General features: G+C 37.6%; 1 protein-coding gene across 3 annotated transcripts in view; it reads left to right on the forward strand.

Annotated features, from left to right (window-relative positions):
- LOC120770289 (rhoGEF domain-containing protein gxcJ) overlaps positions 1-27,318 on the forward strand; it is a 241,333-nt gene that overhangs the window by 202,803 nt on the left and 11,212 nt on the right. For all 3 annotated transcript variants that reach the window (XR_005704921.1, XM_040097627.1, XM_040097626.1), the window contains exons 2-5: positions 17,761-19,981; positions 20,104-20,298; positions 26,169-26,334; positions 26,397-26,550. Coding sequence is in view for 2 of the 3 variants with exons in the window: in XM_040097627.1 (XP_039953561.1) it covers positions 17,761-19,981; positions 20,104-20,298; positions 26,169-26,334; positions 26,397-26,550 (2,736 nt within the window). In the remaining variant the exon portion in view is untranslated. The remainder of the gene's footprint in view (positions 1-17,760; positions 19,982-20,103; positions 20,299-26,168; positions 26,335-26,396; positions 26,551-27,318) is intronic.

A 27,318-nucleotide genomic window follows, 5' to 3' on the forward strand; every position in this document is an offset into this window, starting at 1 on the left:
TCGTAATTCTAAATACATTTGTGGCGATCAAAAGCTGTTTGATGTTTTTAATTTTTTCACCAAAGCCAACAAAGAGACGAATAGCTAATAAAGCGAAACTTTTTTATATACTTTCTATACATTTTCTCAGCTTAACTAGCCAAATGTAACTATAATTCCTCATGTGGCGTGTTTCACTGACAGAATATGGACAACACGTTTACAATATAATTGCTATTTACATTTGCTTATGGGCAGTCAAATCAGCCACAGGTTTATTTATATGACTATATATAGATATACATTCTACCTATAGGAATTTCACTCAGCAAAGGTACGATACTATAAGCGCATATTTCGTTTTATAAAGTTCTCTTGCCTCCCGCAACTAATCAAATTGTCTGGACAGCGCTTTGACAGAGTCATGTTCTTTTCGCATATCTCATATCGCACGCCTGTCGTCGCCGGCGTGTTGTATTAAGAATTTATTTATTGTTTTCTGGCCATTTGCCGGAGCTGTCATTTCATACATAGTCACACATAGCTAGTGCTTCAGCTGTTGGCGTTGCCGTTGTCGAGCATAAGATTGCTGCAATGAAACATAACCGACATTCCTGTGCCGTATTGTGCGCGCTGTTGATGTCAGCATTTATTTCAATTTTTTCGCCTCGGCAACAACTTCGCTGTAGCACTGCACTCCTCGCCGTACTCGGTTCTGTTGTCAAAGAATGTGACAGCGCTGCCACCCGCTGCCACATTTCTCACACAATTATATAGCACATAGCCTCATAACACTCCCACCGTCCATACGCTAGAGTTTTGATAGGCACGAACTTCGTTTTGCCTTCTTTTTTTTCACTGTCAACTCACTCACAATTCTCGGCACTTCACTTCATTTGTTCACGTTGCACATTCGCTTATTGTCACTGGCATCCGCCACTGTCTTTTCTGGTATCACTTTCAGTTTTTTGAGTAATTTACACGGTTCCATTGCATGCGCCACCACCACCACTCCTTCAGGCACCAACTCTCTCAAATAACGTTGAGTCTCCATTGAAATATTTTGTTGCGACGTTGGCTTGTGGCGCGCTTAATCGTTACGGCTAGATAGCCGACCTACCCCGAGTGTCACTCAACGGTAATGGAAGTTATTGCTGCAATACTCTTTCAGGAATTTGATAGTTTTGCGTAGTTCTTTGAAATAGATAGAGAATGAGTAATTCCTTTTGCCAATAGTGCAATGGTTGGTTTTTCTGTTATTGGAAAGAGATATTCTAGTCTTTATTCACACAGGCTTACCGGCTTATCGAGTTTTATTTCAGACATAAAGTTCATTTTCGTGATTTGTAATGCATACCGATAAAGCTTTTTCTCTTATTAATTATACCTACAAAAGTACCAAAGTGTTGGCTTGTAAATTTTTATATATTTTTTAGACAGAAATGTTTGAAAAATATATAGTAATTTAAATTAAATATTTTTGTTGTAAATTTGAATATTTCATATGACTTTTTCTTTGTTAGGTTAACATAATTTACTTTTTCTTGTTGTTATGGCACTAAAGATTTCCGCAAGAAATTTATAATGGACTATAATATCGATGACTCGTCCTGACAGGGTATAAATTTTACTTTTTTGGATACTAAGATTCGACTGTCGTAAGTTAATTGAGATATCTACAAGGATAATTAAAGTGTTCACCGATTTTCGAATAATATCTCAAGTCTTGTCCTCCAAATTTTGAATCATGGTCGACAATATGTATCCAATCAGAACAGCCTGTTGCATGACAATAGATTACCGAATTTTGTTTAAGGAACAACTTTCTTAATTTCATCGGAGCGTCTATCTCTAGAACACTATGCATACATACAATGTCTCTAGCAAACACCGATGCAAATTGCCTTCAAAATCTTTAAACGTATCTTTCTCATGTATGAAATCATGACAGACAGGGTTATCAAGTGGCATGCAAAGCATGAAAACTATGCTGTCAGTAATACAAAATGTTATATAAGTACTAGCTGTTTATAAAAATAAATATCCCACAATTAACTTGTAGATTAGACCCCCAAACATTTTTGATGAATACTTGACGCCACATGAATAAAATAGCTGGTAAGGCAGTAGTTCACTTCCTCAAAAAATGAAAATATATTAACAAATAACCATTGGTCCGGTTATGTGATCGAATATGATAACGGCGGCATCACAATATTCATCGACGGATCAAAGCGTGAAAGGAAGCGGCCTTTTTCCTTAGTAATCCGTGAACACATCCTCAAACTAAATGACTACAATTCAACCTTTCCGGTCGAAATTTTTAATGCAACAGAAGCTGTCAAATGGACTTCTGCTCTAACCACCAAGTTCCGTCACTTTTTAGTTGATATCTACATAATTGAAAAATGAGGCTATCCGCACCATCTATTCTAAGTCTCACCGCGTTAGGTTGTGCAAGCAGGCAATAACTAGGCCTAGTTAATATCATCGATGAACTCCATCATATAGGACTAGAAGAAAACGGATGGGCAGATGAGTTGGCAGCTGGGAGCACAATTACCATAAACTGCCCTACACAACTCAGCACCAATGCAGCTTATTCAAGGGTTGCTTGAAACAATGGGTTCTAGAAGAACAACTCAGGTCTTGGAACACTAGCAACACAGGACATACCACAAAGTTACTTTCGGGGAGTGTTGATGAGTCAGATGAAAAAGCTACTACTTATATGCAAAAGGACACTTCTTACACGGAAGATCTCTTAAAAACATTAGGAATGTGAATTCGGCGAAATGCATCGCATGCTCGGACGAATGATAAGGAGACGCTGGCACATTATCTTGATGAATGCTCAGCCTTCATCTGGCTGAGGCGGATAACCTTTCATTACTTCCAATGCTCAGTCATAAGTCTTAATTTGGTCCCCACCCTGTAGTATAATCGGCTCAATGGCCGCCTGCGGTCTGGCGCTCCTGCGCTTCCTTTTTCAATCAGCACGCGTTAGCGTGCTACTGACGTTTATATAATTACTCTGAGTCTTATTATTCACTAAATCCAACTTTAGAAGTTTTTGGCTTATGTTAAGGTTATGTTGAATAATATTTGGTACCAGCAGCATGGAACTCATATTATTCTCCGTTTTATAAATTAGCCACCTCGGAGCTGTGATCTGACGTTTTTAGGTATAGATTTGATGCAATTCAAATAACTATTTAACAATCATGGTTCGAAAAACTTAGTCAGTAGGATGTGGACGAGGAAGCCACTGGAATGAAATCATATTTTGTGGTATTTTTTATAGTAGAAGGAAGCATCGAAAGCCGGAGTGCGACTCATATCTCCCGCATGGAGTCAGCGGAATAAGTATTACTTCACGTGAGAGAAAAAGACTTTAAGAATCATCTATCATATGGACTGACTGACGACTAATATAATTAGTAGGTCTTAGTTTTGTGATAGTTAGAGCTGACGCTTCGCTGACAGCTTTTCATTTACCAGAGGACTGGCGCATGAGTGCTGCCAAATTTTCCACCGAAAAACTATCGTCAAGTGAAGTTTTTAACTTTTCCTTTATGTACAATTGAAAAACGAGGGCATTGGAAAAATTGATTCTATAGTATGGAGAGGAATATTTGCTACTTCAAATAAACCGAAAAGACAGAGAACCTTCATAAATAATCTATTAACTTCTCTCATAACTCTCGCCCCTACTATAACGAGGTAATTCAGTCAAGCTTTCCTGTTTACCAAAAATTATAAGGCATAAATAGTTGAAGATTCTCTGAAACGAACTCGCTTTTCAAGCTGTTTTATCTTAACAATATATGTACACATACATATTTATACGCTCAGACATGTAGATATTTTTAGACAAACATATTTGCATTTCCATATAAATATATATGTATTTGCATATTTCTATATAAAAGATATCTCAAGGCAGATGAAAGCCAGCAATTCACTTCCGAACCGCGCACTGACCTCGTCTTCGCGCTATCACCTTACAATTTCACTTTTACTGACAAAACGCCACATTGACTGGCAGCTGCCGTCATACGTGAAGGCAAACCGACTGCATACGAAATGCATAAAGCCATAAAATTAACCCAAAACAAAAAAAATTAAAAATTAAAAATAAAATATAAACAAGAAACGTATTTTCGGTAGTGTGGCTATTTTTAGCAACGCAACGCAGACAACATTTGTACGATTAACCGGATGGGATATAAAACGGTAGCCGGAGCTGTAGCTTCACAGGTAAACACTACAAAGCGTTCAAAAAACTCCGACACCGACTGCTTCACCGTGTCACACTGACAACAGCACCAAGAGTAAAGACAACAAAAGCAACAATAACAGCTGTGTTGGTAAGCAAAGAAGTTCCACTGACAGCGAATGCAACCGCAAAACGTCATAAAAGTGCGTGTAAAATGAAGTGCGACGTAGCCAAAATTGTAGCAGACGAAAGTGAGAACTGCAGCCGACTGACCGTACGAAGAAGCAGAAGTAGTCGAACACGCCGAAAATGAAGTAGTTTCCCCAAGCGGATGTGCTTATGAAAATGTGTCCTATAAAAGAAAAAAATATGCTTAAAGACTACCACAACAATAGACCTAAAACAAAGACACGCTTAAAATAAAAAAGACATAAAATAAATGCAAATTTAGCCTGCAGCTAAGTGGGATATCTGCTTGGCATGTCTTTTCGAGACTTGGCAGGTAATTTTCTGCTGATCTTTTCACGTTTCTGAAGCTGCCAAAAATTGAAACAAGCATACTGAAAGACGCGCAAAAGTTTAATTAAAGGTGAGAGGAAAAATGTTCCTGTTCTTTACTTTGCATCCAATAAAATTTGTGTTGGCAATGATTCGCAATTGATTATAGACAAACATATAGTTTGAGAAACTTATACGAGGGCGTCCCTGTTTTCAAATTATTATCCTCTCGTATTCTTTTGAAATGCACTGCTGCTGCGTAAATACATGTCAAAAGTTGTAAAAATAATCCCGCGAAAATGTTTGTGATTTAATTCCACTTTTAGCTGAGATGAATATTTCAAGTTACTGTAAACAACACAACTGACACTCAAACGTTACGTTACGTTACCAGATTGCATATTAAATCTGAGACCGGTCACAGAACATGAAAAAATAACCGTTAAATAGTAACGTGCTTTATCTAACTCTTTTCTGGTTCTTTAATATGCAATCGGTTACAGATAAGGGTTTGTCTTGTGTTCTAAAAATAATTGCGGGCAAGTGACCGCTGCGGTTGACTCAAATAAATTCCAGCTGAGACGCTCAATTTTCGACCACTTTTTGCAGCAATTGGGGCCGTATAAAAACAATTACCCACATATTTTCCTCTAAGGCGTTAATCGTCTCGAGTTTGTCTGCGTAGTCCAGCAACTTCACATAACCCCACAAAAAACAATCTAGCGGTGTTAAATCGCACGATTTTGGAGGTCAATCCATAGCTAAAGACGCTAGAGCTTGCGCCCACCAAAAGTTTCCTTCAATAAATTGATTATTTCTTAATTTATCATAGCTATACAACTATAGCATTATGGATAACTTCATTTTTGTAATAATATGGAGCTATGATTCCCTCTGCCCATAGAGTACACCAAACAGTAACTTTTGAAGGATGTAACGGTGTCACCATAATGGCTTGTGAATTATTTTCACTCCAATTGCGACTATTTTGGTTATTAACGAACCCATTCAACTACAGACCTTATATTATCAGCTGTAATATCAGAAACAACCTCTTCCAAATGCAAATGTGAAAATGACGAGTATAACCAAAATTTTATAGCCAAAGGGGTTACATGGGTTTCCTCGGCTGAAAAATCGATTTTCTGAAACCCGTAGCACTTACATGGGTCTACGGGTTTCAGAAAATCGATGTTTGTTAGAATAAAAAATTCGAATAAAATATTTCATTTTTTCTATGAGAAAATTTTTTTAAAAAAATGCTGTTTTTTACCCGAAGCTATGTAATCCCTTAAATTAGGGAGAGTCTCATTAACTATTAAAAGATTTATTTACAAAAATTTCGATAAATATGGTGTAGAGTAATCATTTTGGAATCATCATTTCTCTGCTCGTTATGGTTGAAATCTGCTCTCTTATCAAAAATAAATATGTAAAAGTATTAATAAAATTACTGAGAAGAAATCAATGTAAGAGAATATGTAGCTGTCTCATTGCACTGGCATAACCGCAAGACTATTCTATAGCTAAACACTAATGCTTTCCATTTATTCAAGTAGTATATCGTATTTATGCCAGTTGTTTATTCTTTTCGTCGTCTTCTATAGCTTGACCAATCATAGACAATTGCCATTTAAGCCAGTCATTCTTATGTAGTAACAACTAACATTTTACAAGCAAATAATAACTTATTAAAAATATGGAAAATTACAAGGTTGTACTAAATCAAGTCCAAAATTTCCGTTAGAATGTTGGGACATTGACAGTTGTCAACAAATTTTTGGATTTTTTTTTAAATTACTTCACAATTTAATTTTGTTCAATTTGCTCTTTAGATTTTTACGGAATATTTCTTTTTACTTCTATGTTAACAATTGTATGAAATATTTGCAAAAGCTGTGGAATTTTTCCTTCGCACAACAGCAACGCAAATTTGCTTTTCGCACGCAATCGAAAGTTTGGCGCAAATATTTGTGGAGTTTTAAGCCTCTATGCATTCAGGAGTGTCGAGTTATGCTCAGAAGTCTGTAAACATTTTGAAATGCGAATTTTTTCTGTTTTTGTTTTTTAGTTTTGAAATTATTTACAGTTGCTTAATTTTTGGTTTGAATCAGTGTTCAATAAATACATATTCGATTTTTGTAGATTGCATTTATTTGAACAATCTTAAGATGACGGGGATAATTATTTCAGGCAAATGTAGAGCATAAAATATATACATATTGTCACCTAAACTGCAAAATAACGTAACATCAATTTTCATAAGTTTACAAACGTCCGAAATGACTTGGACGACAAAAGAGTCCTCGTGTGAACGTAGTCTTAATCTTGAGTGGGCTTAGTTGGAATTTAGTCCCAAAGAGAAATACTTTTCTGTTAACTAGAGGAATTTTGCGTTGTGTTGTGAAACTGAAAGTATTTTTCTCATTGCTGTTGGGGGCAAGTTGGATCGTTTATACGTTAATCAAGGCGCTTGTGCGCTTTTCGTATACATTTATATTCCTTTTAAGGAGACTGGGACATGAAACAGCCGAGCGCTGCAGCAAATTTCATTGATTGGGTATCAATCATTGAGTGTCAACATTTACTTGTGGAACATCTTTCAGTAAATTAAAAGCTCAAGTTCGAAACACCTATAATTTACACATCATTTCGTCTTTAACGGGAATCGTAAAAACACATACATACACCCATATTTATATACTCTTCTTCTACAACTTAACATATTTCAGGTTTCATGCTTCTCCAAAAAAAAAACACAAAAAATAGTTGCCACCAATTATTCAATTAAATTCACACTGTCTCAATAAATTTATGCGAAAAAAATTTCGAAACATAATTATGACATCTTAATTTCATGAAAATCTGTGCACTTAACCATAAAAGGAAAGTGTTCGACGCATGTAAAAATGTAAACATGCACAAAATGAAAACGAAAACGAAAACCAACACGAAAGTGAGCGTCGGCAGTGATCAGCGCGCGCGACTTGGTGATATGCGACATGATCGATTGGTCAGGTTGAGCAGTTGAGTATGGTGCTACACACCAATTTTATTGCGTTAACAAATCAATAAAAAATCTTTTGAAAAAAGTGGGAAAAAGCGAAAATGAAATAAAAATGCAACAAAATCACCGATAACAACATAGTTCAGCGGCGACGCGTCGCTGTAGCCACATAAATTATAGTCAATATTTTATATGTAGCGCTGTCATGTTTGTTGTTGTTGTTGTTTTATTTACTCTTACTGGCTGTTGTGTGCTATTAGTGCTTTTAGTCCCCACAGACGTGTGATAAAAATGTCATAGCGCGCAGTCAGCGTCGTCGTCGGGCGGCTCACTGTCAACATGAAGCACCACCAGCGCCGCCAACCGCTTAATTGACATGCTGGCGCTCGCTTCACTTGTGCTCGGCTTGTGACGATCGCTGATTGAGTGAGTCAGTGCACAACATGCTGCAGCTGTAAATCGCGCATGTGAATGCGCATGCGTACAATTCGTTCACGCATGCGCGCACGTCACACACAATACAACAAACAATCGGCCGTCAAGCAACAGATTTGCCGTCGTCTGCTGATTGCCAGTAATAATGCCACGACAGCCAGCCACCTTCTGCTGCTCGGCAGTGGGCGCTGGTGCGCTCTGCTGACATTGGAAATTTATGCATGGAATGTGCAGTGTGGCGTAATATCGGCAATTGTTGCAGTTGCGGCAGCGCGCAGCAGCAATTATGCATGGATATTTATATATACTTGTGTGTTGCGCTCTCGTGATATGCGGCAATGGCAATGTCAGCTTAAAATAAATGGTGCTGGTGGGGAAGACAGGGGAGGGGAGGCAGCGCAGCGACGCGCTGTTACCATTTTCGTTGCTGCATGTTCGTTTGTGGCGTTGCCTTGGTCGTTGACATTTTCGGTGACCAAACGACAAGCAGGAATTACAGTGGACTCCGACTGCGTGTGTGTGTGTATGTGTGTTGCGTCTATGCGCTGTTATTGCATGTTTGCTTTTGGTTTTATTGTTTGGTGTGTGTCTGCGATAAATAGGCCCGGCGCCGGGCGGATTTTCGACAACATTTGCCAGCTTTGCGTTTAAGCTTTTCTTTTTCTGCTTTTGATATTTCGATTTTTTTATTGATTTCCTTCAATGTTGTAGTGTGGCACGCAGGCGCTATTGCTATATTGTTTTTGCTGCTGTTGTTGTCGTTGTTATTGTGGATTAATGTTGCTACATTTAAGTTTACAACAAAATGAGATATGCAAATATTAAACAGCAACTAAAATAAAACTACAACAACAAAAAATAAACTACAACAACAACAACAAACAATAACTAAAATTAGGCTAAAACAACAAAAAGTGGACTACAACAACAAAAACATATAACAACAATAACAACAACAAACACTAACTAAAATAAAGCTGAAACAACAAAAAGTAAGAAAAAACGTACAACAACAGCAACGAAATAAAAATAAAACAACAACAATTGCTTACAATTTTGAATTTCAGTTTTCACATATTTCACGTTTCCCGCTACATGAGGCGTCACTGGTCAAGTGTCGAGCGGCGCCACTTAACACGCTAGCAACATGTTGCAATTGGCGCGCCTCACATGTGTCCCCAGCAAACCAGCTGGTAAATCATAGCTCGCTATTGACTCTAGTTGTTGTTAATTTTGCGTTGTGGTTGTTGTTTGCCACATATTATGCAAGACAGACTCACTTAGGATACGAGACAAAGTGTACGCTCGTATGTATTCATTCGTTTGCTTACATTTCGCTTTGCTTTATCATCATCTTTGTCCGATTGCATTTTTATTAATTAGTCAGCTTTTAAGCGCTGATAATTTCATTGGGATTAATTGAGCCTGTTTTATTGCAAAATTGTGACATCCATCAATACAGTGGATTTAAAAGTTTTTTTGGTTTTCATTTTTATTTTATCTTTTCAAAAATACGGACAATATAGCAAACAATTATGTAGCGCAAATTGGTTATTTGGGTATAGAAAATAATTTATATAATAAATAAGTGAGAATATGAGGGCACAGTTTTGCAAGTACGAGGGTTGTCTTTTGTAATACGAAGTTAAAGAACAAAAACCTATTTAGTCATTGAAAATTATAAATATTCAGCATTAAGATCTATACCCTTTTGCCCGCCTTAGAACCAATTCTCGAAGCTCCATTCCCTCTCTGATTGAATTATCTCCAAAACATGCGTTTTGAATGAACAACCACTTCTTCAGGTGTTGAAAAAAGTTGACTTCTTATTTTATTTTTTACTTACAAGAATGAAAAGAAGTCATTCGATGCCAAGTCAGGACTATGCGGCATGTGACTCATGAAATCGATGTTTAAGTGGATGTGTGAGAGGTCGCATTGGCGTGGTGAAAAATAATCCATCTTCGGCGGTTGGTTTTCCAAATTTCTTGAATGTTAACTCACATACAAATGGTTGTGTAATACTCAGAGTTTACTATTTGGCGTTATTATAGTGTTAAGGTTTCGACAAACAGTCAAAAGTTCATGCAATATTGAATGCATCAATAGTTTCCGAAACAACAACTGATTTTGATTAAACTTCACGAAATCCTTATGGAATGATCTAGAACCTCAATTGAATTTGCTATGCCACCGATAAACATTGGCCTTTGGAGCTTTACCGCCAAAACTTTAATGAAGTACATCGATTCAAGTCGACAGTGGAAAAGAAATCGCTCGAAACTGTTCGGGACTAAAATCCGTTTTTAGACCGAGATGAATATTTTAAGTTACTGTAAGCAACCCAAATGGGGATTGTATTTCAAAATGTTCTAAGTACGTACAATAACAAAAATGTCAAACTTTGCTATCAAGTTGGAGATGCAGCTCTAGGGTCGTCAAATCGTGAAATATAAAAGGCAACCTTCTTCTTCTTCACTGGTGTAGACACAGCTTACTCGGTTATAGCCTAAATAACAACAGCCCGCCAGTCGCTTCTTCTTTTCACTACTTGACGTTAATTCAAGATACCAAGTTATGACAGGTCCTTCTCCATCTGATCTCTCCAACGGAGTGGAGATCTTCCTATTCCTCTACTGCCATCGGCGAAAACCTTTAAAGCTGGAACCTTCTCTTCTATCCGCATAACATGACCTAGCCAGCGTAGCCGCTGTCTCTTGACCCGCTCAACTATGTCAATATCACCGTATCCCTCGACGCAAATGATCGTAAATCTTCCTTAAAACGTTTATCTCAAACACTCCCACGCAGGACGGGATTGAGGGGGGACTGGTAGAATGTGGTCTTTGTTCGTCGGGAGAGGTGTTTACTTTTCAATTGCCTACTCAGACCAAATATCACTTCTTGGCAAGAGTGATTTCGCGTTGGATTTCAAAGGCTACTTACGTAGTACAATAAAGCTACCTAAATTGTTGAATAATCTGCATCGTCTCCGTAAACTTCACAAATTTCATTGGTGGCTTGCGTGGCCTCCTTCCCTTTTTTATACGAAAATTTCAAAATGGTGAGAATTTCTGTAACTTTTTTTCAACCTCGCCGAAATTAATTTTTATTTTTTTATAGTCAAAAAGCTGGAGGTGATAGAGTAAACCATGTCTGCAAACCATCACTATCCTTGTCCTCCCACGGCTTCTGGAAATAAGAAAAGAGAAAATCGAACGTCGTCCAATCGGACTTTAATAAATACGTTTTTGTATGTATAAAAAATTATTTAAACATTTCCATACAAAATGGCGGTTAATCTTCAGAATCCACTTTTTCATATGCTTTGTTTGTTAAATAAAATTTAACTTCAATAAAAATTAAAAAAATAATAATATCAAATTAATAACTAAAATACACAAGATAATCGACATAATTCATGAGCATTCCGCATGAACGACTTTCACCTTGTCTGCCGCCAGTGGACGCAAATATAGATTAGCACAACGCCTTCTTATTATCAATAGCACGTCGCTCACGCGGTCAATCAATCAGACGAAGAGCCGCTTTGGCGGACAAACTTTCAGCAAAATTTCACTGCAATCAAACAAAATGCGGCTTTTAATTAACATTTGTGGCAATTAATTTAACATAAATAGAGCATGCCACAAATAAGTGGCAGCATATAAAAAAATACATAAACATATTTCTTATGTGAAGCACTTGCCACATATACAATAAACAAGCATGCGGTAGCAGCTTTGCTTGCGAAATTCGTGCAACACCTGCCCACGTACGAAAGATTATCTGCCACGGTATGCTTTTTATGCGCCAAAATTCGTTTATATTTCATGTAAGTATGTATATTTGTTTGTAGCGAGCTGTGATGTGTTGACAGGCATTCTGGCTGAAGCCACGGAACCTGTCTGCCCATCAGCGCGCGTAATGAAATTTACCTGAAAAGCACTTTAAAAGCGCTCTTCAGCGAACACAAGCTGCCACACATATTATTGAGTATATATTTTGATTTATGTAGGTATGTTTGTTTGCGCCACAAGTCAATCCGTTGCATAGTCAGTTGATGCATGTGCCTGCCTTGCGCCGTCAAGCCAGGTAACATCAGCAAGTGGCTGCCACAAATTTCATACAATGAAGTGGGTCAGACTTACGGCCACAACGACAAAGTGCCACCACGAACGTTACGCCACGCTTGAAGGTAGCAACCCACGCAGCTGCCGTACACACGGCGAGTGAAATGACCGAAATGACTGAGCAGTCAAGTCGCTCCGGAAAATGGTTAACAAAATGAAAAGTGGAGCGCAAAGAATTAGTTTTGCCTTCATGACAGTCAGGCAGTCAGTCAAGCAGTCAGTCAGTCAGTCTGGCAGTCAGTCAAGCAGTCAGGTAGTAAGTCAGTCAGTTAGTTAGTCAGTCAGTCAGTCAGTCAGGCAGTCAGTCAGTTAGTTAGTCAGGCAGTCAGTCATGCAGTCATTTAGTCAGCTGATAATTTTAAAGCATGCCACATTCGTTAGTACCACATAATGCCAATTCAGTTGGGCTGCCACTCGGACGCGGCGTCCATCACTAAGTCACTCAGTCATTCATCTAAAAGCCGTCCAGCCGTTGAGTAGCAACAACGGTAACATCATTTTGCAACACAACTGCGCATTTGTCAAAAATTTCACACAACTTGCCACATGCTGTGTGCAACAAACATACTACCACATATTTTCGTACTTGAAACACCACTACTAACAACAAAAGTAGTAAAGTGTGGTAGTCGTTGCAGTGGCGGAGCAGAAATTAGCGCATCTGCGCTGCAACTCGCAGTGGCACAAAGTTTTCAATTTACTTGTACTTACCACTGCCATTGCTGGAGCTATCCGCCGCTACAGTGTCCGCGCATTTCGCGCTTCGCTTCATTTTGTGCTGTCCGTAATCGCTGCAACGTCAATGTTGCAATTAGAGTTGCCGTTGGCTACCGTTTGCTGCATGCAACCGCAAAAGGTAACTCACTCAGTCGCCTTCGCCGTTGCAGCCTACGTGTCAGTTCATTGTCGACTTGCTGCCTAACAACTGTTTATTTGTGGCTTAGCTACTAAGCAATTGCTAGATTAATTGTAATGAGCTGATATGACTGTGGCATGCAGCATTACCTACATACATATGTGTGTATCTATGTGTGTGTGTATGCTTGGTTGGCAGTCAAGGAAGTGCTCACGTGATTGCTACTACATATTATTGTTTCTCTCATTTGCTGAGCAACAGCATACAAGTTACTACCTTCTTGTTTTGGAAGTTTAGACTTTCCTTCTTGGCTTAGTTGCATGGCATATACTTGGAATATTGATTCTTGAGTGAGTGAGAAACTCGTTTAATTCTGTCTTCATATATGAATTCATATAATTATCGTAAATATTCTGTTGAGGCTCAATGGTTTCAGATATGTCGGAATTTGTTGTCTCAAGACCAGTTTCCATCCGATTTACTTTAAAAGCAATATCAAAGGTTGCAACAACCAAACGAAGGGCAATTTTCTCAAACATTTCTCAAATAAGAAAATATTGAGGTTCTCAAAAGCATATTTGGTTCTAATGTAAACCAAACTTTTACTGCTAAAAAATTTTTTGAAATTCGGAAATAAAATATAGTTAATTCAGCAACATACAAGCCATAGGCATTATAAGTGTTTGATGTACGCTTAGTATATTGTTTCCTCAGATTATATAGTTTTTGTACTGCGCTTTATATTTTTTTCAATATTTGAATAAGGGAAATCCATTCCATGCCATTATAAGTGAACTGTTTGGACTTTATAAGTGCCGCCTTAGACCTTGTAAATCCGCCACAGACCAGTTTTTCATAATATGTCAAACCCTCTAGAGGGCTCTGGACAAACAGAGCGACACGCCACACGTGCTTGTCGATTTCAAAGCTACTTCCAACAACACTGATAGTAGTTACCGGTTCGACAACATGTCTAAATTTGGTATCCCTGTGATGCTTATACGATTATGCAGAATGATGTTGAGCACAACCGCAACGCCACTGACTACTCTGAGAGGTTAGTTAGAGCGGTCAGCGCAATCGGTTGCTTTTGTAGTGAACGAGGACAAGACATAGTACCTGGAGCGCACGCGCAACGATTCCTCGCATCTTTGGAACTACTTTTTTGAATAAACTTAACTCATGGAGAAGTCTAATTTCTAGCTAGTTCCTCATTGCAAGAAACCACTTGTGTTTTTTTTTTTTGCAGATGATAATGTATAGTCACGTGGTAATTTTTCGCCCTATCACACGGTTTATCTGTTCTTTGGCTTGGTGATTGGTTGTAAAAAGCAGGAACGCTTGGCTGCACTTAAGGCATCATTACGCCCAGTATGCTCCCAAGAGGAAACCAACCAACTAACATTGAACAGTTAGGTGAACTTCATGAGATTTCTAAGTTATCTCTAACCATGCTGTTGAAGGTCTTTTAAATTGGTACTAATTAGAGCCGTGGAAACTATCTGTCTCAAGTAGCTGAGGTCTCCACAATCGCGGACGTAATGTTTACCAGACTTGTCAGTGCGAGATTTTAGTTCTAAATACCCTGTGATGACTTAACTGCTTTTAATTCTCTCTTTCATAAAAGTATTGGCCTTCTGGCTTGCCTACTATGCACACAGCTCTTTAATAAGCCAACTCTGTGTTGGTGGTTTTCTAGGACCCGTTAGTGCCTTCTAAAGTCCACGCTTCTCATATCCTATCATACCGATTTGGATATGAGACGTATGGGAAAGATATTATCTATTGTAATCACCAAAAAAATAAGAAAAACTTGAGTGGCTGAAATGAAACACAAAAGTCACGCATAAATAAATGCCACTGCAATGCGACACACATAATTTTATTGCTGTAGTCAATTATGTTGCACTAATTTATGTGGCATGCACAACATGTTCACCTGATTGCCACAAACGTTAATGAAATGCCATAATGTTTGGCATAACTTCACAACATGCACTGGCACATTTGCGGCAATCAGCCAGACAGTCAGACAGTCGGTCAGTTAGTCAGTCAAACAATTTGCTGCAAATGCAATCAACAATGTTGCAAGTGGCACGCAGCACTTAAATTTTGTGGCGATTTCAGCTGATGTGTTGCATGTTCAAGAGCGTCTGCGATGATATTGAGTTGTTGTTCGCCAATAGTGCTGGCACTAAATGAGAGTAACTAAGTCCGTGTACAGTTAAGTGTGTATGTAATAAACGAACTTTGCATGCGTTCGTCGAAACGATGCGAAACGAACATGCCATAAGCGATTGATTGATGGCGGTAAACGAACTGACAGCCCCAGCCATAACCATCAAGATGTGGCAGATTGGCAACTGAAAAGTCAGTACATTTTTATGCAAATCATAAAGGCAACACGAGGGCTTTGCGAAGCCGAAGCCCTGTCTAAGCCCTACTCGACGTAATTACATGCTTAGTTTAGTTTATAATTGAAGTAATGGCTTATTACAATTTTGTATGTCTATAAGCCCTGCAAGCGCAAAAAGTAAAGGGAATCGCCACACTCTGCGCCATTAAAACCGCTCTGACCTACACCCCACCCTAAGTATTATTAAATAGGCAAAGTGCAACATATGTAAAATGAATCGCTTGCCATTACAAGCCAAAGAATTCAATTAATCAATTCGAGCATTTGTGTACTTAGAGCCGAATGGTCCTTCAGCAAGCTCATTGTGCTGTCTTCAGCTAGTTCTTCACATATAATTATATTTACACATGTACGAATGTGTGTGTGTGTGTGTTTGTGGCAAAATACCTCAAGTTAAATCAATAATAATAACAAATTGTTGCATTTTCCATTGGCCATTTGCTTTCGCACGCATCCATCACTGACAGGCGAGCTATTGATTTCTACTTTGGTCCCAGCGCAGGACCCTGCCCATCACAGCATGTCATTACGAATTTTACTTGGCATGTGGCATCGACATTGGCCGGTTGATTTGAATAGTGATTTGAGCGTTTATGCAGATGGATTGATTGTTAATAGCTTTGGTGCACTCTTATGCTAAGCTAGTCGTTAACTAGACGCGACGTCAATTTTTGCAACGAACAGCACATTGGCGCCACAATCGTATATTGATAGAATTTTCTCAAGGGATTGGTGTACTGAAGTAAACATAAAATTTTCAGCGGAAAGTTTACATAAAAGATTTTGAGGTTGGTCGGTCACTTTGTATGTCAGCTTATATTGCAGCGTTACTTTAGACAATAATACATGTCAAATTTTGTGAAGAAATCAAGTCAAATGAAAGGATTTTCCATAAAAAGACGTGACTCCGATCATTTAGTTCATATGACAGCTATGTGCTAGATTGGTCCGATATGATTGATTTCAACAAATGAGTGGCTTTTTGGAGAAGCGTGTGCAAGGTTTCAGCTCGATATCTCAAAAACTGAAATGGGTTGTACTACTCTGACGCTATTCAGGCTACTTAAGAGGACTCAGAAGCAGGTAATCAAAATTGCTGTGCTGAGAAATATGATGGAAATCCATTTTCTTCCACTTCTTCTTTGGTAGTACAACGGAGGAACGGTCTGGGCCGAGAACTTAAAGTTCGCCAGTAGCCTCTATCCTTTGCGAGGTTATGCCAGTTGTACTTACATCCTATTACAGGTGTATTGAAGTTAAAATAAAATTTGATTATTCCATTGGATGCTTGAGCGAACTTGCTTTCTTTGTTCACCTGTGGGTCTCGAACCGAAGAAACATCAGCTTCCATTCGATAAATTTGTATGCGTTTAACTATACAGCTGGTGGTAATCCAGAGTAGCTGATAACAAAAGTTATTCTTTCCTTGATTTTGAAGCTTAGATTTTTGATGAAATTCGTGCTGATACCGAGCTATACAAATTCCTTCGCTTTTTCAAATTTATAACTACTTATTAGCATTCTTTTGTTAAATCCATTAAAATAGCACCAAACTGGTAACTGTCTTCTGTGTTGATTTTGCTGTCTTGACTTCCAGATGAAGATTCTATACTTTTAATATATTCTGAAAAAACATTCTTGGAACAAGACATCACGCTTGTCTTTCCTCAGTTACCGGTGGAAATGCTCTAACGAGTCTCAACTCAATTGGACTCAACGGTCCATCCGAGACGTAGCCGCGGTCAACTTTTGAAAGAGATAATTTTCAAAAAAAAAAAATGCCAAAGAATATTTTTTCGAATGATAATAAACATTCCCCATTAAATTTGAAATTTCTGTGTTTTATCTTTAAAAAAGTAGAGAACCTCGAAATGAATCACCCGTTTGGTCATATTTGATCAGATAGTAAATGTTAAGGGTGTTTTCGGTGACTTTTTAGGAAAAATATTTCTGGTTATACCTTATATTCCCTATCGTAAATGGTATTGAAAAGATTATTAGATTGTTTTTGTTGGTTAGAATAGGTCTGAACTAGAAATCAATTGAATTGTATCAACATGGCAACTTAAATTATATATATGACTGTTGAAATTCGGTTATTATCGTATTTATGCAAATCATGTTCGTTAACTCTAACTCCACACATATGTTCATCTAATTTACAACTAAACTAACCAATTTTCTTATGCATCTTCTTCTACTTTTCGTTAACTGCAGGCAGCTCCACAGAATTGGCACCATCGCTTTTGGGCATCTACGACACCTTGACGAGTGCGCTCGAGGCTAGCAACAAAAATACAAACGATAACATTAACAACAATAATAATAGTAACATAAATCAGCAGAACAGCAGTGGCGAAAATATAAAAATAAGCGAAAACGGCGACGAGAACGCCTACAGCATTGACGAGCATTCTAACGGTAATGTAAGCATTGCAAGCAATCACAGCGACTCACCGACGCTCAGCAATAAGAGTAGTCGCAGTTCAAGTTTCAGCGCAGAGGAAAAGTTAAGCGCCGAATATAGTTTCCATATAGGCGGTTACAACAACAACAATAACAATAATTGTAGCGACAGCAACAGTAATAAGAGTAATTGTTACGCTGTAGGGGAAGAGCGGCAGCAACCTTCACATTCGCCTTCACCTGCGCTACCAAAGCGACAGTTAAACGAACAGTCCCCAGAGATCGGAACTTTTTTGAGTGCTTCTACTGACAGCGGCTTTGGCGGCGGTCGCAACACCACGCTTGCTTTGCTCAACCTCGCCTATAGCAACAGCCACAACAACAGCTTTCACGGCATCCACAATCACAACATAAAACACACTTACAGTGCGAGTAGTCGCAGTCTCAATTCGCTCTCATCGTCGTCCTCGTGCAGTCAACGCAGTAGCAGCAGCGGCAGTGGAAGCGGTAGCGGTAGCGCATGTCATAATAGCCCAACAGGCTCACGCTTGTCGCGCGAAACGCCATTCGTCCACAGCTCGGGCAGCGGCGGCAGTCTCAACAGCCCCAGCAAACATCGCAATCAAATACGCATACTGTCACCCAATGTCCAGCGCATAATTACACACTCTGATGCGGAGCGCGTGGAAACTGTGGACATAGACGCGCTACAGCAACAACCCACACACTTGACGAGTCCAACACAATCGCCAGCGCTGCATCACCGGTACGTGAAAAAAGCGCCACCACCAAGCGCGACTTCAACGCCGAACAGCATACACAAAGTAAAGCTCTCACATATACCGCTCTCTAAGATTACCGGGAAGTTAACGCAGTCGGGTAGCGAATTAGTTGAGACCTTCGATTCCAGTTCCGAGTACTTAGATGCGCTCAACTTTCACTCGTATACTGAGGCGAAGCCCGCGCGCGGTCTAAAGAAGCCACCGACGCCGGCTGTAGTTACCATACCGTGTTTGGAGGGTTCTACTGGCGATGGTGAGGTTACACCGACTAATCAAAATACCTCAGCCGTAAAAACGAACGATTCCCTTGGTGCTTTCAACTTTAGCGCAAACTACAAGTTATCACTGCCGAATTATGAACGCCAAGAAAGTATTAAACTAATTGAAATGGAGCAATTGGCCACCACATCGCAAATGTTAACTGCCGCATGTGCACCGCCGCCACCAACCAGCTTGCCACTGGCGGTGGAACACCAACAAAATCACAATCACAATAATAATAATATAAACAACAATAATAATATCTCTAGCGCGCTCAATACACCACCACCAATACCATCCAAAGAGTTTATCGCCACTGCACCTTTGTCACCCTCTGATTTTGTAGAGACTTTGAACTATCCGCTAATCACAAAAGACCTCGCATCCCTTACACTCAATGAAAAGGACAGCATGAACTCATCCATGACAAGCGTTGAACTCATCGAAGCTATTAATAAGCCAGTGATCTCTAAACCTTTAGTGCGCAGCTCGTCGGCAGCCTGTGCCTCAACTGTGTCCGGTTCACCGATGCTCACCTATGCGCGCTCTAAAAGCTTGGCAGCGAAGGCCAATACTTTGGGCGGTGCAGTACCAATAAAATTGCCCACTGCACAGCAGTTGGAAGAGCTTGAGGAGGCGAGCAAAATGTCGGCGGAGAGCTTAGATCGCCTAACTGATATTAAGTCAAAGTTTTCGCCAAAAGAGTCACGCAAAGGTGGTCCAATGCTGCCAGAGATTGCCAAACTCAAACATCGTCCGCTTTCTTCGTCTTCCATTTGCTCAACATCGTCTAGTTCTAGTTCCGGTTCGGATCATCTGAATGGCAAGCTGGCCACATCGTATTTGGCGAGTGTTGAGAGTCTGGCCGATCAAAGTGAGAATGAACTTATGGATCCGCATAGTGGTATGACAGTTTTAGAGCGCGCTATGCTAGAGATAGTCGACTCTGAACGCAGTTTTGTGGAGGACTTGGGGCAGGTCATAAAAGGGTGAGTGGCACAAATCGATTTTAAAACTCTAAATTCCTTTTTCTCTTAGTCATTTCACAAAAAAATATTTCGGAATATTTATCTTAATTTTAATTTTTAACTTTTTTAATATCATTTTACAGTTATCTATCGGATTGGAGGGAACGTGCCTGCCTACGTTATGACGAACTGAAAATACTCTTCTCAAATATTGAAGAGATTTATGAGTTCAACTCGACGCTCCTGAAGCAGTTAATCAACTCTGGTATGGACCCAGGAAAAATAGCGAAATGTTTTATAGAATTGCGCGAAAGATTTGATGTATACACAACATATTGGTAAGTGAAAATCCAAGGACAAGACAGAAAATTTACAAATTTAAACATTTTATTATGGTATTAAGGAAAAAAGATTGAATCCCCTTTTTCGGGCTGTTTTAAGGATATGAGAAAAATTTAAATTTTGAAACAAAATTGCGGTTTTTTTTTTCAAGAGAACCTCTCCGAACGACAGTGATGCTTGGAACCCGTCCTAACTGAAAAAAATTAATCTCTATAATATTATTTTACATTTACTTCTCACATACTTGTTCAGTAAACATCTCGCAGCAAAGTCAGCTCTTACACTGAGGGAATCGTTCCTAATAGTCGTCTGTAATAAGGTCATTCTAAGAAACAAGTACCCGTTTCTAACTAATACAAAGCATTTTTGAAATTCTTTAGAATTAAACTTAAATTCAATTCCCAATACCGCCTTCCCTTCCAGAGAAGATTGGCATAGGGGTGAAATGGACAGAGAAACAGGGACTAGTGTCTATACGGATGGGTCCACAGTAGATAATCGAGTGGAAGGTTGTGTCTTTTCTGCAAAAATAGATACCAGAAACGTCTTTCGACTACCAGAGCAGTGCTCGGTTTTCCAAGCGGTGATCACAGTAATTAAAAAGTACTTATTCTAACATAGAGTGTGACCATAACACGAAATATGTTTATATCTACAGATAGCTAAGCGGCTTTGAAATCACTAAAATGTCTTAGGGTCTATCGAAGATAGTGAAAGAATCCATTGATCTTGATTTCTTTATGGGTTTAACTACCTATTTCACTGTAATGGGTTCCAGGACATAATAATATTTCTAGTAATTGTGAAGCAAATTAGCTACTCAGAGCAGACAATACCCTACAATACGATTCCGATTCTGGCGAATTCTAGATATTTAATCGACAAACATGTTTTAGATATTATTGAGCTGTGTTATAGATTAGATTGCTCAACAAATCAAAAAAACATGCGGCATAAGGACCGTACATGCCGACTGTTAAAATTCAAAACTTCGTTGCCCTGTTGGAGACATGCAGGAGACTAGGGACACCATACAACGCATATTGTAGAAACTGCCAAGGTGAGAAAATATTATAGAACACCCTCTATGCAAATAAATGGAGGAAAATATTCGCAACTATTTGCCGAGGGTGTCTTGGCGATGTCTCGCATATGCAATTGATGAACTCCTGAGGAAATTTTAGTCTCTGTGGTTTCAATCGTCCTCCTAAAGGTTTAGGTTCGTCGTCAGACATACATCCCACCTAACAACCTAATCCCTTACAACTTTGTTGTAAATAAATATAGTCACCTGAAATGCAAAATAACGTAACAACATTTTCGGAAATTTACAGTGCATGAATTAAACACGGCATAAAATGGAACATAAGTGAAAAAAATTTTTAATATTGGTTAAAACTGGTTTATAACTGAGCGCAGAACCTGAAAATGTTGGACATATGTAATATTATGTTTGTAATTTGAAGTAGTAAATCATAATCAATAAGGCACTCAATTTCGAATTTTTTGATGATACGTTATTTTGCATTTCAGGTGACGATATGTTTTTAGCAATACATCCAATCGGATAATGGTGGACTTGTAAAAAAAGTAAAAATTTCTGACCGAAAAAAGCAATTCAATCAATCGAGAATGTAACTGTAAAACTAGAGTTAAAATTGTATAATGTATTCATGCGTTAGACTTCGCCCGATTTCAAAAACGACATTCTGAGAAAACTTATTTTAGGTTTCACATTAATCTAAAAGCTAAGACGGCATAAGAGATTTGACAGGCTGAAAACCGATATTTTTAGAATTCTAAACTAGCCGTACCTTATACGTTATCTTACTTTTAGCGTAAAAGAACGATAATAATACCGAAAGTTGCTTTTAACTACGTCAAACACTTTACTTCACTGTTTTGCTATTGCATATTAAGTGTGCGACTGTACTAAAACATGTCTGAAAATAAAACGTTGCCTACATTTAGGAGAGTGTTGAAAACTTCGCCAAAAAAGTTGAGGAATATTAAAGGAAAAGAACCAAAATTTAACTGAAAGAGAAATACAACTGTTTCTAATAAAAAATAACACATAAAAGGAAAAACTGCTTGAATGCAGGAATAATGCTTAGCTGGGCCTTGCATGTCTAATGATCGGTCAATAGTTTTTTAGTTCTTTGTAATTTCCTGTTCAATACATATAAACATGTATTGCCGCTTCTTTCTCGTTTGTCTAATCAGATTTCGCACAAGCGACTTGCCAATTTCGTGTGGCTGATTTTATTATTTCAAATTCATACGATTTTCTTTTCACCCGAACGGACACCAAATTAAATTTTATTTGCACACCAAAAGCAATGGTGCATGGCAACATCAACAGCGCTAGCCAGCTTTACGATGCCCCAACATGGTTAATCAGTTAACAGAGCATGAAAGTGGTAGAAGCGTGTTCTAGTAAAACAAAAAGAGAAATAAATGAAATTTAAAACAGAAAAAAAAAACAATAAGAAACTAAACCAGAAGAAAACGCTGATCTTGATTTCTTTACGAGAACAACAAGGTAGAAATTAGAAAAGCGAAGAAAAATTGCGCTTTTGCGGTTTCCCATTGTGTGCACACAACTTTCTTAGTAGACACTGTGCAGATAGCTAGAATATTGCCTGCAGAACTTAGTTGCTGGCCTAACGCGAATGTGGCAGACAGCAGTGCAGCGAGTGATAGCATAACAGCGATAGACACGCAGCCAGTTGAGACGACAGTCCAGTTACTTCATTTGGCAAACGGCCAGCCAGCTAGTCGGCCAAGCAATCAAGCAGCCAGTTAACTATGCAGACAGTCATGCCGTCCGCCACAAACACACAAAACATACACGCAGATAGGTGTCTAGTTAGCTTGCTCGCTAGACAGTTAGACAAGCGCTGAGTGCTGCTCCACTAGCTGCCTCCAAAAGCGCGCAGCGCTGTAACCAAACTGGTGGATATGGATGGTCGCTTAGATTGGTGGCTGCTTAGAAGTTCGTTGCTGTCAAACACGCCATCTATTTCTTACTTGCTGTCTGTTTGTTGTTATAGTTATTGTTATTTTTATTGTTTTTGCGCTTATACGCTTCGAGGGCATTCATATTTACTACAACTTGGAGGCATAGTTGGAGTCTTGAGCTCCGCTAGATTCGCTGATAGATATTCAGCATGAAGTGATGACATTACCAATAAGCCATTCAGACAGTTCTGGGCTAACTGTGCAAAACTGCGCTGCAAAGCTTTCGTGGGAGTGCTGCGCTATCAGTGCGCTGGCGGTTGTTTTCTGTCACTGTCAGTTAGTTGAGTGCACGCTGACAGGCGAACAAAACACGTTTCGAGTACTTGTTGCATGCTTGCAAGTTGCCACGGCACACCGTGTTGGAATCTCTTATTGGCAACAACAACAGAAGCAAATGCAAGAAATAGTAAATGAAAAATGTAAAAATGACGATTTCATGATTGTGATTTGCATTCTTTGGTGCTGCCATCACGCTGCCACCAAATGGCGGGCTGCAGCGCCTCACCACCCTCAGGCTCGCCTTGGCCGCTTTGAGTGACATTCTGTCGCTTTGGTATTTGACTCCTACTGTCAGTGCAATTTATGTGCTGTACTTGCATATTTTTTATTGCTAAAGCTTTGCGTTTTTGACAGTTGCACTTTGGCTGGCATTTGAAACTTTTGTTTGCAGTGACCCTGCCAGCGGTTGGAATTCTCAATTTGACAATGGTGATTTTTATTGGGCGATAAGTACATATTTGTTTTGTTTGTCGGAGTAATAAAAAAATAAGAAGAAATGATTAGTAAGACAATAAACATTTAAGCTTGACTCGGAATAGAGTTCAAAATTAATTCGAATTGAGTTGTTAAATCTCAAATGTTGTTTTTCAACTGAACAATCATAGTGTTCCCAAAGAGGAGCACATTTTTATATAGCAATATGACATATAGGTAGATTTCATAAAAAACAAAAAAAAACGCGAACTTTGGTTGCGTTGAAGCTAGAATACCCTCCACAGTTACGAATGTCCGTGCAGGAAACGAATTTTCTTCTTGGAATATATATGTAGACCAAACTGTCAGGAGAACGGTATAACGATTTCTTTTTGTTGGCTTCGTAACCGAAAATTCTAAATTAAATATAAAGTTGTCTTTTATAGAGTTGCCACCTGACCAAAAAACAAGTTAGTAAAAAATAAATTTTTAAATTGCAAATTTTACAGTTTTTAATAAAACAAATATTTTGAAGCACCTTCGTAAAAATGTTGTTAATAATAATAAGAGTTGCCACTATAGAGTTGCCACAGCTCTATTCAATTCCTAATATAATATTATTCTCTTAATTTACGGTCCAAAAAATATTTTTAAATGCGTACGTTAATTTATTAATCAAACAAAGTTGCCACCCTTATTCAAATTCTAAACGTATATCATATAACATAAAATTATTCTCTTAATTTACAGTCCAAAAAATATTTCTTTATGATTGGGTTAAAATATTAATCGAACCGAGTTGCCACCCTTAATAAACTACAATAAAACAAATAATATATTATTACTTTTTGATATACTTTTTTTTAATAAGAAATACTTTTAAAACTGACAGCCAAAAATCGTTATTAGAAATGCCGAATTGTTACTGAATTGCCACCTGAGTACAAACACAATTTACTAAAAAAAAATGCATATATGACTAACTTGCATATTTGTTTAATAAAACAAAAATATTTTCAATATGCGTTAAAATTTTCTTAGAAAAGAGTTGCCACCTTTATTCAAATTCTATATACATACATACATACATACATATACACACATACATATGTACGTACATATATCATATAACATACAATTATTCTCTTAATTTACAGTACAAAAATATTCATATATTATAGCGTTAAAATATTAATTTAACAGAGTTGCCACGCTTAACAAAAATACAATTAAAGAAAAATACATGATTACTTATTGTAAAATAGAAAATTATTTTAAAATTGACAGCCTTAAATCATAATTAGGAATGTTGAATTGCTACTGAGTTGCCACCTGAGGAAACATAATTTAATAAAAAATAAATAATTAAATTGGAAATTCGACAACGTTCAATAAAAAAATGTTTTGAAAAGCATGCATTTAAATGTTGGCAGAAAAGGGTTGCCACCTTTGCCCAAATTCTAAAAGCACGTACATACATACATATATCAAATGAAGGAAAATTATTCGCTACATTTACAACGCCGGAAATTTTCTGAAGCGCTTGCGTTAAAATATTCGTTGAACAGAGCTGCCACTCTTAACAAAATTATACAAATATAATTACACATTGCAAATTACTTCACTTTTTTTAAGAATTTTTAAACTTGAATTTAAAATATAATATTTATTCGCCAAAAATCTTACCCATAAAAAGTTTGTGTCTTTAACTTTGGTGATGCCATTTTTAGAACATCCCTTTTTAACGTCTTCATTGCAAAATAAAATAACCAAAATGAAATGAAAAATAATTTTCGGACGATCTGAGGTCGGGAAGAAGTTGTGGTGCGGGTGGTTGAATTTTTAAGGTTAACGAAAGGTTATCTCGATTTTCGGCAAAACTACGAGTTCAATGAAATAATCCTATAAGTTTTCATAGGACAGAATTTTCAACTTCTCAAAATGACCTTAAAATTTATGAGTAAAATCAGAATACCCCAGTTTTTGGTTTTTATAAATTTTATGTTTATTAAGAACTAGCTCCTCTAACAAAAAAGATATACTCGTATTTATTACCAAAACATTTTCATAATTTAAGTTTCGTAAATATTTTAAGAAGTTTTTAATGTGAAGTCTTTGTTAACGATTTCTTCTCTTCTTCCTCTCCTTACAGTACAAGTTATCCTGAAGCCATATCACTGCTGACCAAACTGTTACAGGCCACACACACCAACGCACTGCTGACGTCCACACAAAAAATGTTGCAACACAAATTGCCACTCGGCTCATATTTGCTGAAGCCGGTGCAACGTATACTTAAATATCATCTGCTATTGGACGTAAGCACCCTACAAATACTTTCTATAAATTTACTCACATCCATTTGTTATTTCTTTTTCAGAACCTTCGTAAGCATTGCGATGTGAAGGAAGTGTTGCAAGCCTACGAAATCATGCGGCAAGTGGCGCGTAATATCGATCAGGTGAAGCGTAAGTTGGAGCAACAAATAAGAGTTAAAGAACTATCTGGTATATTGGACGGTTGGTTGGGACCAGGTGAGTTCAAAGAAGAAGAAATGTGTATGAAGTTTATGGTTTTGATACTGAAAATAAAATTAAGGAAAAACTATTACCAGTAATAATTAATATTAGCAATTACATTGTTTTTTAACTGATAGTCAGTGTTGGTGTTATTTTGAAAAAAAAATTTACTAGGAAAGAGTTGCCATATGAATTTAAAAAAAGTAATGCAATAAAAATTCGCAATAGGGATAAAACACTTTTGAACACTTGTTTTTACAAATATTAATTTTCGGAGTTGCCACTTTTTTAAAATTATTTTTTTACTTAAATTAGTAATATGAAAATGTTTACTTATTTGCTAAAAAATAATATTTCATTTTGTTTGTTTAGAACAAAATTTTGTGTTTATTTTAAATTATTAACTTTTATTGGGTTGCCAGATGTATTTAATGTAGACATAAATGGAAAGAAACAATTTTAAAAGTGTGAATACTATGAATTTTAGTTAGTAAGTTTTTTGTACAAAAAATATTATACATATTTCAGAGTTGGAAAGTGTGAATACTATGAAATTTAATTAGTAAGCTTTTTACAAAAATATTACATAAAAATTTCAAAATCGTAATAAGCTTATGAAAAGCTTAAGAAATTAACACGCGGTTAAATATTTGAAACGTAGTTGCCATCCTAATATAAAGTATTAATATTGGTTTTGAAAATAAAAATTTTGAAAAATTTAAAAAATTGCAAAAATGCTAAAAATAAGTTATATTTAATAAAAAGTGATATATTACATATGAT

The sequence above is a fragment of the Bactrocera tryoni genome, chromosome 3, assembly GCF_016617805.1.
Source record: "Bactrocera tryoni isolate S06 chromosome 3, CSIRO_BtryS06_freeze2, whole genome shotgun sequence".
In the NCBI taxonomy this organism is placed as follows: domain Eukaryota; kingdom Metazoa; phylum Arthropoda; class Insecta; order Diptera; family Tephritidae; genus Bactrocera; species Bactrocera tryoni.